Source organism: Gracilinanus agilis, chromosome 3 (assembly GCF_016433145.1).
Source record: "Gracilinanus agilis isolate LMUSP501 chromosome 3, AgileGrace, whole genome shotgun sequence".
NCBI lineage: Eukaryota > Metazoa > Chordata > Mammalia > Didelphimorphia > Didelphidae > Gracilinanus > Gracilinanus agilis.
Genome location: NC_058132.1, coordinates 25,594,906 through 25,610,126, shown reverse-complemented (window position 1 = coordinate 25,610,126; position 15,221 = coordinate 25,594,906). Strand labels below are relative to the sequence as shown.

Here is a 15,221-nt window from a genome sequence, read left to right as displayed (position 1 = left end):
TTTCTTTCTTTCTTTCTTTCTTTCTTTCTTTCTTTCTTTCTTTCTTTCTTTCTTTCTTTCTTTCTTTCTTTCTTTCTTTCTTTCTTTCCTTCCTTCCTTCCTTCCTTCCTTCTTTACTTCCTTCCTCCTTCCCTTCTCCCCTGCCCCACTTTCTTTCTTTCTGACCCACTAGGTGGTAGAAAGGAAGGGAAATGAATGTGATGTAAAAACCAGATATCAAAACTTTTATTAGGAAAAAATTAGATGCATTTGCATCTCTCTTGGGTTTTAAAGAAACTAGAAAAGAAGTCTGGCCCTTCGGGATCCCTCTAAAACATCTCTTTCAAAGACCCCTCCTGTTCAGTTCTGATCCTGTGCTGGAGGTACTCATGGCCAGCTCAAGGCCCAGCTCTTGCAGGAAACGTTTTCAGCTTCCTCAGCTCCCACCAGAGTTCTCTACCTTGTCTGGATTCCAGTTGTACTTTTCAAACAGTCTGGCTTGGTTAAATATTTCTTCCTCCACTCATCTCACATTTTATCTACCAGGCCTGCTCTTGGGTCCTTATCTTATCCTTTTGTCTCTCCCTTAGGTGATGCGATAGGAGGTGCCTCATTCAAGCATTTATTAAACAGCTCTTCTGTTTGTTTTTCTTAAGCAAGGCCTCCTCCTACGTGTTCAGAGAAGAGAAGGCAAAAGAAAACAGAGCCTGTCCTCCAGAAGCTTACATTCTACTGCTCTGAGAGACTACAGGGGCGACTTCAGGAGATAGTCACCATTGGAAGGTTCAGAGGAAGCTTCATGGAAGTGTTCCCTGAGTGAGGACTTGAAGAAAGATAAGAATTTTAAAAATCAGAGTTGAAACAGAGTCCATTCCAGGCATAATATGTGGTCCCCAAGATCATGGGCTCACCCAGGCAGAGGCTGATCCAAGAAATGTTTCTCTTATTGGCGTACAATGGCCCTACCTGAAATTAATTCCAGGAAATCGCTCCAGTTTCGCTTACCTCCTCTCTCTTTGTAAAATCACATTTTATTTTTACAAAATTCACCTTCTTTCCCCTCTCCACTTTCTCCCATTCCACTTCTCCTTTCCTCTCCTTGCCCCCGCCACAAAAAACAAGAAAAACAAAATCTCTGTTATGAATATGTTGAGGCAAGTAAAATATGTTTTAGTCTGTGCCTTAAGATCCTCCTCTTTCTGTCCAGTGAGGGCAGCAGGAGGCCTCTAGAAGATGGGCGTTCTTTTTTTTCTTTTTCATTTCTTTTTATTTTACTGATTAATTATGACAAATTTTCCATGGTTGCACGATTCATGTTCTTTCCCTCCCCTCCTCCCGCACTCCTCCCACAGCCAACAAGCAATTCCACTGGGTTTTACGTGTGTCATTGATCAGGACCTATTTCCATATTATTGATATTTGCACTGGGGTGATCGTTTTAGAGTCTACATCCCCAATCATATCCAGATGGGCGTTCTTGAGTCTTTCAAAGTCCTTTGTCTTTACACAGTTTTTGTTATTAGAGAAATTGTTCTCCTGGTTCTGCTCACTTCTCTTTGCATCAGTTCATAAGAGTCTTCCCCAGGTTTTCCGAAACCACCTCCTTCATCATTTCTTATGGCACAACAGTATTCATTATAATCATATGCCATAACTTGTTCAGCCATTCCCCAGTGGATGGACCTTCTCTCAGTTTCCAATTCTTTGCCACCACAAAAAGAGCTGCTATAAAGATTTTTATACATATGGCTCCTTTTCTTCTTTCTCTGCTCTCTTTGGGGTTCAGACCCAGGATTTGGTATTCTTGGGCCAAAAAGCATACACGGTTCCTATCTAGTAACAAGAACAGTCAGCATTTATGGCGTTCTTTACATTTATTAGCCTTACATATATTTTTTAATCTTGACAACAATGTTGTTAAGGAAGGTAGGTGCTATTATTATTCCTATTTTATAGATGAGGAAACAGAGGCTAAAAGAAATCAAGTGGCTTTTTCAGGAACATGCATCTGAGAAGTGTTAGAGGCACAATTTGAACTCAGGTTTTCCTGATTCCAGATCCAGTGCTCCATCCAAATCCCCAAGAAACTCCAAGAAATCCCTCTAAGTTTTGATAAAGGCGGCTAATCAATTAATCAACATTTATTAATAAAATTATTAAATTTAATTATTAGAAGTATTTAAATGATTAAGCTAGTTATTAATATCATTACTAGCTTACATTCTGTACAGAGAGATAATATGTGGACTTGTAAATGTAGCATGGATGCTGTGGCCCCCCTCTCTCAGGGCCATGCTGGTGTATTGCACCTCATCATCCCAGCTTACCCTGAGGAGGTCAGGGAGTCCTTTTTCTCTACTACCACCAGTTCCAGCCCCCATTAGCTGCGTCCTCCTATTTGTTAGAGAAAAGGGACTGGCACCCCAGTTCCACCATTAGATAGCTTTTGCAAAGGAATATTTATTTCAGCTATATAGCCAGGACCAAGTATAACCATATTCTCTGATGCCTGGGGGGAAAACGCCAGGTCTGCTCACCTCTGGCTCTGAGGAGGTTTGGATTAGCTATAAAATTTAGCAATAGCAGGAGATCTGGCAGTCAGTCAAAAAAGCATCTTAGGAGCACCTCTTCTGTGTTAGAGGCTGGGTAGATGAATACAAAGAGAGAGAAAGAGACAGAGACAAGGAGAGAGACAAAGCAAAGAGAGACAGAGAGAGGAAGAAAAAGAGAGAGAAAGAGAGAGAAGAGAGAGACACAGAAAGTCAGAGAGAGGAAGAAAGAGAGACAGAGACAAAGAGACAGAAAAAGAGAGAGAGAGAGAGAGAGACAGAGAGAGAAGAAGAAAAAGAGAGAAGAGAGACAGACACACAAAGTCAGAGAGAGGAAGAAAGAGACAGAGAGGAAGAAAGAGAGAGACAGACAGACAAAGACAGAGAGACAGAGAAACAGAGAGAGGAAGAAAGAGTAAGACAGAGAGAGAGACAAAGAGACAGAGAGAAACAGAGAAAGAGAGAGAGAGAGAGAGAGAGAGGAAGCCCTGGCAGTTGGCTGAATGGGGAACAGAGTCCCCATCTCCTTTGCAAGAACTCAAGGGAATAAAAGCAAACTGGGCACAGGATAGTCTCACAAAGCTCAGAAAGTTTCTTCCTCTCTCTGACGCTGAGCTTTCTAACTCGAGGCCCTACAAGGTGGGGCCTAGGAGGCCTTCAAGGCCATCTTCCGAGCTGGGGCTGCCTAGGGGAGAGGAGTCTTTCTTCGTCTAGACAGGATTTGGGGGAACAGAGAGGAGAATGAGAGAAGGATGTTTTGGGAAATGAAGATGATGTAAAAACCAAAAGTTATCCCCAAAGTTAAGGACATTTATTTTAGAGTTTTAGCCGAACGCATGTCATTGGAGGATGTTCTCCCCCAAGGCAGCAGCACACGTTTTCTGCTGACATTTCCAACATCCTTGGCTCCACCATAGTCCTGGAGACTCCCAGACAAAGCCAGTCAGAGCAGTTGCCTTCTGGCCGGTCCTCCGGAGAGGAAAAAGGGGGAAGGGAGCCTTTTGGGCCGGGGTCTGTCCCTGTCCCTCACAGCTGTAACCAGATTCCTTCTTCCCCAGCCGCAGCCAACCAGGCCACTTTCAGCAGCCCTCTGGAACCAGCCAGGAGCTATCAACGGTTCTCTTCAGAAGGTGCCAGTGCTCGTGTCCACACACGTGGTAGGGAGGCATTCTCAGGACTGAGGGAGAGTGGCGGAGGCCGGGGGTCTCACTCCCTGCTTTCCCTGAGCCTTAACAGCCTCCCCCTCTTCAGACTTTGGTGATTTAAAGCCCCCAGAGAGGAGGCTAATTCTCAGTCAATCCACTTGTGCCCTTCTTGCCTCCATCAGAGATGTGTTAACGCCTGATAAAGGGATCAGAGGATTGTAGCATCTCCAGAGTCTTTTAACACTTTATTAATACCTCGTGAAAGATTACATTGTGGGCCTTCTGGGTCTGTATCAGCTAAGGGGGGGGGCAGTGCGAACTCCCTCCCGTGTATTGACCAAGAGGTTAGAGCAATACACTCCCCACCCCCAAAGAATTCAGGATGATGACCAAGTTGGAGTGATACGAGGAATCCGAGGATAGTTCAAATGAGGAAAACAATTCTAATTTAGAAATTTCTAATTTAGAAAATGTTGTCTGTTATAACAATAATATAATATAATGGTAATAATATAATAGTGTTTTATATAAACATTTCATATATAATCTTATAATTAATTATAATTAATATCATATATATATATATATATATATAAATCTTGGGGTTTCAGGGAGGATCAAATGAAATAGTATTTCTAAAGCATTTGGCTCACTGCCTGACTGCATAGAACAGTGATTCCCAAAGTGGGCGCCACCGCCCCCTGGTGGGTGCTGCAATGATCCAAGGAGGTGGTGATGGCCACAGGTGCATTTATCTTTCTTATTAATTGCTATTAAAATTTAAAAAAGTTAATTTCCAGGGGGCTAAGTAATATTTTTTCTGGAAAGGGGGCGGGAGGCCAAAAAAGTTTGGGAACCCCTGCCATAGAAGGTGCAACTCCAAAGCTCGCTGGGAAGAGAGCCTTGATATGGGTCTTTGAAATCATTTTCCTCAGCATCCTACTGACCTACCGGCTTCACCGATGAGGGCTAGTGCTAATATATATGTTTTAAGGTTTGTAAACTACTTGAAACTACTTCATTTGATCCTTGTCATTATGAGTTGGTGCTATTCATGAAGAAAATGAAGCTGAGAGAAGTTAGTCACTTGTCCAGGGTAGATACTGTTCGGAAGTGTCTGAGGCAGTATTCGAACTCCTGTTTTCCTGTTCCCAAGTGTAGCACCATCTCTGCACTGCCACCTACCCGCTACCTATTTGTTAAAAAAAAAAATCATCCTTAGGATTCAGGACTTTCCCTTTTTGTTTCCTTCCAGAAAGGGTTTGAGAGTTTTTAGCTGGTCACACATCCATCATGGCTCCCTTGTGGATGACCCAGCAGGGTTGGGAAGAGTTCTTCCTCAAGGTTTTTCCTGAACCCCAGCTTCCTAGTTAATGATAAAGGGGTTCCACTGAGGAATTCCAGGCCAAGGCACTAGGGAGAGCCTCAAACTCTGATTTCAGTAGAATGAGCCCAGAGGGCTTGCTTATGGGGCTTTTCCCCTCTGGGGTCTAGGGGTTACTGTGGAGGTATGATGGCTTCTGATTCTGTCCTTCCAGAGCCCCCCCTTCTTGTGGGTTCCCCATTATCAATCAACCTATTGAAAGCCATTAACTTGTGTAGAGAGCTTGTGGCCAGGGTGGCCCTCCTGCCTCCTTATCCTGACATCCTTTGCTGGCTTCGTGGAGTCCTCAGGAACCTCTGCTGAGCCCAGAATTAAACAGGGAAGTAGAGAAGGACCCTGGCCTCCAAGATACAGCAAAGCTCCTTTAAGGACCCCGGATTTCTCCCAGAAATAGAGACCCACTTTTTAATGCCAGAATCCATCCTGCGTTGAATGATGGAGAGACTTGGGGCACAACAGTATGTATCTAAAGACATAGATCTCATACTTACAGCTACCTAGCTCTGCTCTGTAGACAAGCTTTCGAGGTTATACGTAGTGGCATGTCCTGTTTTCTCCAAGTGCTCTCCATCCCGGTCCTGCCCATCTTCTCTGGCTGACTAAACCCATAGCCATTACTTCCCCCTTTCTGAGTTTCACTCTCTCCTTCTATATTGGTCGGCTACTTTCTGCAAGTAGTGCAAGCACACTCGAGTCTTCCTCATCCTCAGGACACCAAAGGCTGAAGAGGGCAGTTTCTGGACAGCCATGGACATGCCTCAGGGCAGGTTTGAGATGATGAGGCAATAATCCTAAGAGGAAGAGCCACTGACCTTTAAGAAAGGGAATGACTGCTCCGAGATCTTTCCCTCCTACCTCTCGGGGGCATCGTGTCATTTTTGGCACCCCAAGAAGGGGAGGAAGGAGTGGCGTCTCGAATGGGGCAGGAGAGGGTGCTCAGCCGGGCAAGTCAGAACCTGGGCGTCTGGTTGCCTCCTCTTCTTTTGTATGACTTTGCCCCATCCTGGGTGACTAAATATCCATCTCGACACAGACTAGTCCAGACCTGTAGGTAACCTTGTGGGTTAGAGTGGTTGGGAGATCTTCGCTCCTCACTCAGTGTTGGGGACATTTTGAAAGGAGTCTCCAACACCTTCGGCGATGCTCTCAGAGACAATGACCAGAAGCCCGGGGGGGAGCCCATTCCCCCCGCTAGGGATTCTGGTCTTCCAGGAGACATCTACCAAGAGGGAGAAGGTGCAATGCCCAGGCGAAATGTGGAATGACTAATAAAGAATTCAGGAATGTCACCAACTATTCTTTTGTGTTCTGGTGAAATCGAAGTAGCGATCTCTCGAGACGGTGTAAGAGCAGTTATAAGTTAAGTTCCTGTGTTCAATATTTCTTTTGCATTTGGAAATATCTGTCCCATACCTGATTCGGACTGTCTAGTCTCCTTAGATCCTAGACACGAGCTACGACCAAAGTTCATTTTTTCCTGGGTTTCCGAAGTGGCATAAACGTTGAAACAGAGTCCAAGGGCAAAAAGACGGAGGTCCTCCTCCCCACCAGAGTCAGACTTCTCTAGCCTCCTCCAGGATGGAAACTTGTTCTTCAAGTTTGCAGGTAGGTCCAAGGAGAAGGCCATCTTAGAGGAGAAATGCCCTGGCCCCTTGGGCTTATTGGTCCTGTTAGTTGTCAGACTTGAAAAAAACAAAAACAAAACCTCTCCTTGGATCTTACCACCCCGTGGAGCACAGGAATCCACTCTTGGTAAATATGGCCTAAAAAAGGGCTGATTTTTGTTGTTGTTGAGGAATTGAAAGTATGTTTTGGTGAATTTGCAGTTGCTGGAGCAGCTTCCCGATGGGCTCATGTCTTAGATCAGTGGTTCCCAAACTTTTTTGGCCTACCAGAAAAAATATTACTTAGCGCCCCCTGGAAATTATGAAACTATTTATTGAACTCAGAATAGAATATAATACAAAAAAAGTGTGGCCACCACCGCCTCCTGGATCGCTGCAGCACCCACTTTGGGAATCACTGCCTTAGATGAAGGCACCCTTTGTCTTGCTGTATCTTCTTCTGAAGGTCTCTCTGAGGGACTGGTCTTGTACCTTACAGTAATTCTTATGGAATGAGTACATAGGTGCTATGACGTCTGGGGCTAGAGATTGATTCACAGTCTGCATTGATTTAGAAAGTGTTTTATCTGTGTGACCCTGGGCAAGTCACTTGACCCCCATTGCCCACCCTTACCACTCTTCCACCAAGGAGCCAATACACAGAAGTTAAGGGTTTAAAAAAAAAAAAAAAAGAAAGAAAGCATTTTATCTGAAAAACTTGGCGGGGAAAAGGGTGTTGGAGTTTGGTGGATTTCAGAATCAAACTAAGTTAACAGGGTGATATGGCAGGCAAAAAAACTCATATCACCTTAGGCTGCCCCAAACTAGAGAGATGTACTTTGCTCTGGTGCTATTGATAAATTGGAGAACGTTGGAAGGAGAGGCCTGAAGATTATCCCATGTGAAGACTGGTTGAAGAAGCTAGATTTTTAACTTGGAGACTACTCAAAAGTAATATTATAGGGGGGGCAGCTGGGTAGCTCAGTGGATTGAGAGTCAGGCCTAGAGACGGGAGGTCCCGGGTTCAAATCCGGCCTCAGACACTTCCCAGCTGTGTGACCCTGGACAAGTCACTTGACCCCCATTGCCCACCCTTACCACTCTTCCACCTAGGAGCCAATACACAGAGGTTAAGAGTTTAAAAAAAAAAGCCATATTATAGCTATCTTTGAGTATTTGACCAGCTGTTCTCTCAAAGAGATTACTGCTGCTTCCACAGGATAGATGTAATAAATGCAAAGGGTTGAATTTAGATTTGGTGTCAGGAAAAAGCTCCTAATAGTTAGAGCTATCCTAGGCTGCTTTGGGAGGTAGTGAACTCTTCTTCCTTGGAGATCTTCAAGTTATGACTGCATTATCCCCCTTTGGAGCATGGGTGTCAAACACAGACTTTTTTTTTTTTTTTTAACCCTTATCTTCCTGTGTATTGGCTCTAAGGTAGGAGAGTGGTAAGGGTTAGGCAATGGGGTTTTTAAATAATTTGTCCAAGAGGGCAACTGGATAGCTCAGTGGATTGAGAGCCAGGCCTAGAGTTGGGGGGAGGTCCTGGGTTCAAATCTGACCTCAGACACTACCTAGCTGTGTGACCCTGGGCAAGTCACTTAACCCCCATTGCCTAGACCTGATCATTCTTCTGCCTTGGAACCAATACACAGTATCTATTCCAAGATGGAAGGTAAGGGTTTTTTAAAAAAAAAATTAAAATAAATAAATAAACAAATAATTTGCTCAGGGTCTCACAGTTAAGAAGTGTCTGAGGCCAGATTTGAAATCTCATCCCCAGGCTTGGCTCTCAATCCACTGAGTCACCTAGCTGCCCCTAGACAAAGTCTTTAGAGTGATCCAGATTAAAATGTAATTGAGAAATGTTTAACAAAATAAATAAGAATATTACACAGATAATGTTAATTTGTGGTTTCCCAAGTCAATATATAATCCACAGGGATCTTTTTTCAGGTAGGAGTTGGACTAGATGACCCAGGAGTTCTTTTTTTTTTTTTTTTTTTTTTTACAGAAAAAGTTTTCATTTATTTAGGAGGAAAAAATAAATAGGAAAATAAATTTTAAAAAAAATCCCCAAACCACCCAACCAAATAACACCCCCAAATATATTTCTTTTTTTTTCTTTTTTTTTTTTTTAACCTTTAACTTCTGTGTATTAGCTCCTAGGTGAAAGAGTGGTAAGGGTGGGCAATGGGAGTCAAGTGACTTGCCCAGGGTCACACAGCTGGGAAGTGTCTGAGGCCAGATTTGAACCCAGGACCTCCTGTCTCTAGGCCTGACTCTCAATCCACTGAGCTACCCAGCTGCCCCCAAATATATTTCTAATAGCCTGATTTAGGAAACAAATAATTGGAACAGTCCTCCATTATCAGTGGGTCCTTTGAAGTCAGTTTTTCAATCAATTCTTGGAGTGGATCAAGTTTTCTTCTATCAATTAATTTGAACTCCTCAAAAAAAAAATTTGAAGTGCTCTGGGATTCTATGAAGGAAGAGAGGGTAGAAGTGAAGGAAATTATAGCTACAAGGGATATTGGAGACCATTCAGGCAGTCTGAATCTGAGCATCTTTTTCTTTCTTTCTTCCTTTCTTTCTTCCTTTCTTTCTTTCTTTCTTTCTTTCTTTCTTTCTTTCTTTCTTTCTTTCTTTCTTTCTTTAAATTAAATTGTTTGGGCACGATGGTAATAACAGGAATGAATGACCGAATTCGACTGGTCCCAATTTCACCATTTTTGGTTTCTTATAACAAGACTGGTTCTCCCTATGTAACCCAGGCTGGGAAGTACAGTGGTTACTCATTAAGGATCCCAACACTGATCCATCTCCACAGGAGCCTGGACCCAGGCTAATTCACGCCTCCTTAGGCAGTGTGGTCTCTCCCACTCCTCAGACCCATCATATTGATGCCGACTTCTATCTGATTAGCAGAGATTACTACAACTTAGAACTCTTAGATCTAAAGGGTCTGCCTTGGGCTCCCTGAGAGGTGGGATTAAAAGCCCGGCTGAAAACTTTTGTAGAAGAGGAAACTCGGGCCCTGAGAGGCTTGTTTAAATTCACACAGTGTATTAGAGGAAGAGCCACACAGCCCAGGTTCCTCGATTCCCAGTTCCACAAAGCTGCCCCTAAAACTGAGGCTGAGTGATGCACAAAATCCTCTGAGGCCCACCCGGAATCATCTTTCCCCTGAATTTTCCTAGCTCTAATTGTATATCTTATTAGTTATATTTATAACTATTTGTTTCTTTGCATGTATATAAAGGGGAATTAGCACATGGGTAGAGTGCCTCTAATGAGGTCACCTCCCTAGAGGAGGCTTGGGAACTTCCATGAGAGTTGCGATAATGGTTTTTTTGTTTGTTTGTTTTTTAAACCCTCACCTTCCCTCTTGGAGTCAATACTGTTTATTGGCTCTAAGGCAGAAGAGTGGTAAGGGTGGGCAATGGGGGCCAAGTGACTTGCCCAGGGTCACACAGCTGGGAAGTGTCTGAGGCCGGATTTGAACCCAGGACCTCCTGTCTCTAGGCCTGGCTCTCAATTCACTGAGTTACCCAGATGCCCCCCTGAGATAATGTTTAAGAGAAATGCCTTGGAGAGTGATAGAGTATGCAGACATTCTGTAACTGATTTGAGTTTATCAATCTCATGGCGAATAGGTTTTTTTTTTTTTTAATTTAATTTTTCATTTTCCCCCGTGATTCTTGTTGTCTCTCTCTCCTCTTCCCTTCTCCCTCTGGGAGTTGACAAGCAATTTCACTGGGTTATACATATATTATCACTCAAAACCCATTTCCATATTATTCATTATTGTGATAATCTTTTAAAAATCAAAACCCCAAATCCTATACCCATATAAACAAGTGATAAATCATGTTTTTCTTCTGTGTTTCTACTCCCACGGTTCTTTCTTTGGATGTGGAGAGCATTCTTTCTCATAAATCCCTCAGATCCTGGATCCCTGCAGTGCTTGTTAGTAGCAAAGTTTATTACATTTGATCGTTCCCCAATGTTTCAGTTACTGTGTACCATGTTCTTCTGGCTCTGCTCATTTCACTCTGCATCAGTTTGTGGAGGTCTTCCCAGCTCTTTCTGAAATCCTCCTGTTCATCCTTCCTTAGAGCACAATAATATTCCATCACTATCATATACCACAATTTATTCAGCCATTCCCCAATTGAGGGACACCCCCTTATTTCCCAATTTTTTGGCCACCACAAAAAGCACAGCTATAAATATTTTTGTAGAAATAGATCCTTCTCATTTTTAAAATCTCTTTGGAATACAAACCTAGTAGTGGTATTGCTGGATCAAAGGACATGCATTCTTTTAAAGCCCTTGGGGCATAATGAATCAATAATGATGGGCTGTGGAGGCCTTTCAATAGGACCCGTGAACAGAGGCTTGGCCCTTTTCTTTAAAGCTTCCATCTTGGTGGAACTCTTGGGCTCCTTTGCTAATGATGTCTGGTGAGAGACAATGCAGCAAAGTGGGGAAGAGATCTTTGGGCCCTTTCAATTTAGGCTGAAATGTGGTCTTGTGAAGTGGGTCTTGGTTCTTGATCTCTATTTTCTTTTTAATTCTAGGTGAATGTTTAGAGGCTCTGACCTCATTTTTCTACAAGTCAAGAGAGCAAGCATGTGGCCAGGCAAGCATATGCATTTTGCAGCTATCTCTGCACTGATGCCCCAAGGGGTGACATTTGAAGACTCACCATATGGGTATCTGAGAGAGGAGGACTCATCCAACAGTCATGCTGCCTTTGGACATGAATATGATGGAACCAATGCTATGCCGCAAGGGAACAAAGTTTGGGCCTCCTCTCCCTAAAGACCAAAGTGAGGTTAAGGGGAGTCTATGTCTCTGAGGTATTGGAGGGAATTGTTTGTACTTTTGTTATAGTATCTTCCAAGGAAATATCCCTAGGTAAAAGACTAAATAGAGCTGTGGAGCTTGTATGTCCCTGGTACCTAAGAGTGGGGAAACACAACTGGTGGAGGTTTGAGTCAATGACAGTAGAGAGAGACAGTAGAGAGATATCCTCAAACCCTTCGGGGAACCCCTAGACACAATTTGCTGGTCTATTTCCAGAAACACTTGATGATGTCTGTTCAAGTCAGACCTATTCTGTAAGTCCAAGTCACACTTTCTTCATGAAGACTCCTCAGATTCACTTAAATCTTGGTGACTGATCTCTCCCTCCCCCTAGTTTTCCTAGCATTTAAGAGTTTATGCCACTCCTTTGGCACTTACATTACGCTGTACAGTTATTTATTTTTTAAACCTTTACCTTCCGTTTTAGAATCAATACTGTGGATTGGTTCCAAGGCAGAAGAGTGGTAAGGACTAGGTAATGGGGTTTAAGTGACTTGCCTAGGGTCACCCAGCTAGGAAGTATCTGAGGCCAGATTTGAACCTAGGACCTCTAGGTCTGACTCTTAATCCACTGAGCCACCTAGCTGCCCCCACCCTGTAAAGTTATTAAAATTTTTTTCTATCAGTTTTCATATTACCTCTATTTCCCCACTGTATCTGTTCTCCCTTCTCCCAGAGGGCCATGCTACTATAGACAAGTTATCTTTTCCTAGGTGTATGCCTTCCATCCCTTCCTTTTCTCCTATTCAAATGCTACCCTTCAAGTCCCAGCTCAAATGTTACCTCCTCTGTAATACCTTGCAGTGGGCCTTTCCTTCCCTGAATTCCTGCAAAAAGTGATCTTTAACTTACTTTTGGCATTTAACAGTATAGATTTGCTTTCTCTCCCTGCTAGACTGTGAAATCCTTGAGGGCAAGGGATCATTTCTTATTTAATCTTTGTAACTTTCAGATTGACTAGCACAGGGCCTGGCCCATAGAAGGTGCTTAACAAATAAATATTCTGCCAAGTGTTTATAATGTATTGTCTTGCCTCCCTAATTAGGTTGAGGCAGGGACTGTATCTTATTTTATCTTTATATCCCCAACCTAGCCTGGCACTCTTGCACAGAGAAGACATTCTGTAAATGTTTGTTGAATGTTAAATGAATGTTAAATTTTATCTCCCTAGCCTGGTACATTGTAAACTGTCCGGGGAAAGACTGAATTCATTTTTTTGTATTTCTATTTTATTGCTAAAGGGCCATGGCAGAAGGTGGTCAGTAAAAGCTGATTATTGGTAGGTTAAGGGCAGAGACTTGTCCTTTATTGTGAGCTTATGCCAAAGCATTTGTTGAGTAAACGCAATACAGAATGATATGGTATAGTGTTCTGAGGGGACATGGTAGATAGCTCAATATATATGTTTCCATTTTCTCTTTATCTTTACCACTAAATGTTTTCTGAGCCTGGGAAATGGTGTTCTGTTTCTGTGTACTTGGCTAAACAGTAATTGAGGAAGCCCCTCTTCTTTGGGTGCCCAGACTCATCAAGTTCCAATAACCTCTTGCCAGTTCTTCAAGAAAATTCTATCTAGGGGTGGGGGTGTAGCCAAGATTTCTCATTTGGTTAATAAGGAGGGCTGTAGTTATTTGTCACCCACCCCACTGCTTTAATTCATTCAAGAAGCGGTCTGAGAGCCTACTGTACAAGCCACAGTAGGGGAGATAAAAATGTATAAGACAGTTCCTGTCCTGTCCCACCAACTTACAATTTAGTACAGGAGATAAGACAGACACAAATAAATACAAGATAAGGCAAAATAAAATAAGTGCTATCTGAGAGGTAGGAAGATATTACTTGAAAGTTCCTGAGCAAGGAAGAAATCATCTTACCTTTTCTCCTTCTAATATTAAATATCTTTGACTGACACCTGGACTTTCCATTTTTAGCAGCAACCCCTCCCCCCCATACTTTGTACCTTCTTCCGCCTTTTTCAGAACTTAAGGGATGTTATCAATATTGTACGGCATTGTTGGTTGGCTTTGCTTAACTTTTTTTTTCTTTTTAAAATCTTTGTTAAAGGCAGGAGAATAGGATGGGATATTTTGGGGAATGAAGGAGATGCAAAAACAGTATTTCAATACAAATAAGATTGTGTAGTATTGATGTTTTTACGTGGCCATTACTTCCCATTAACTTTCTCATCCATGTGCCTCCTCCAACCCCGCCATAACAAAATACAGTTAAGCAAAACAAATCACAATGGCCATATCTGACCAAACTATATGAACCATTCTGTACCTGTAGCCCACCACCTCTGCTTAGAAGAGGCAGCCATGCATGTTAGTCCTTTAAAATTGCTATATATCACTCAAGAGTTCTGAGGCAAGGAATTTTGAGGTTTTATTGGAAGTAAAAAAATTTTTGGTGGGGTTTCAGGTATTAACCTGTAAAGCCCTATCAGTCTTATTGTCTTTTCTTTTTTCCTCTTGGAAATGGGTTCACATGGAGCCCACTGCCGAACAGCACTCACAGAAATGCTGGCTTTACTTTCCAGGGGCAAGGCTACAGTTCCGAAGCAGTTTCCCCAGATTCCTATTTCAATTAATGCCCTTCTTTACCCCTCAGGTTAAAGTGACAATGCTTAGTTTGCATTTAGATTTGAGGCTATCTCTGGCAGGAATTTGAATCCTGTCATTTTTTTAGCCCCAAAGCAATGATGTCAAATACCCCTCCCCAGCAAGCCTGAGATTTCCCAGACTGTGGGTACAAAGGGCTTTTCTTGCCTAACTTACAAGACACCCCTGGCACACAGTTGGGCAATTGGTAAGGAAACATTGGTCAATGTCTGTTAATAAGGATCACAGTTCTAGTGCCGAAAAGGACACGGGGGACCACCTAGGCCAACCCCCTCTCATTTGATAGATGAAGAACAGGTCCAGAGAGGGCAAGGGGTTTGTGCAAGGTCACCCTGGTAGGAAGTGGCAGAGGAAAGAGCCTACGGTCATAGTCACAGCCATAAGGGTCCTTGGAGGCCGGCTAATCCAATCTCATTTTACACAATGGGAAACTGAGGCCAGGAGAGGCTGAGGCCACGCCGGTGGGAAGCAGCAGAGATGGGACATCTTCCAGGGAAGGATGTCTTAGTCTTCCCGCGCCACACCCTCGGCCTATCCTCGCCTCCACAGTCCAGCCCCTCAGGAGGCTTCTCCTCCAGGCCGCGCCCCTCGCCCCGAATCCCGCACAAAATGGCGCCCAACGGTTTCCCCGCCTGCCCGTTGCCCCGCCCCCACCCTTGCAGGTGGGCGACATAGGCCTTCACGTGACCATTGGGCCGTCTCTTTCCTCCGCCCATCTCCGCCCCGGCAGGACGCCCCTGCCCCAGTCACGAGATCCCCCACCCCACTTCACTGCTTTGCCATACAGGAGTGGGGCACTAGGATCAGTCACATGACCACACCCCTCGCTCCTTCCCTCGCCCGCCTGCGACTAGGGGGAGTCACGTGATATCCCCATACACTCAGCCTCTCCCCTCCAGCACGCGAGAGAAGGCAGCGGGCTGCTGTCACGTGACTACCCACCCTTGGCAGAGTTCAAACTCCTCCTCTTCCCCACCAGGCCCCGCCCCCTCACGCAGCCCCGCCCACTCCGTCTCTTCGCGCGGGAATCCGGGTAGGAACCGAATGCGAAGAGAGAGCGAGGCGCG

General features: G+C 43.9%; 1 protein-coding gene across 1 annotated transcript in view; it reads right to left on the bottom strand.

Annotated features, from left to right (window-relative positions):
• EHD2 (EH domain containing 2) overlaps window positions 1-14,870 on the bottom strand; it is a 109,200-nt gene extending 94,330 nt beyond the window's left edge. The window contains exon 1 of the mRNA XM_044668587.1: window positions 14,679-14,870. Coding sequence (XP_044524522.1) covers window positions 14,679-14,870 — 192 coding nt within the window. The remainder of the gene's footprint in view (window positions 1-14,678) is intronic.
• Window positions 14,871-15,221: the final 351 nt, after the last annotated feature.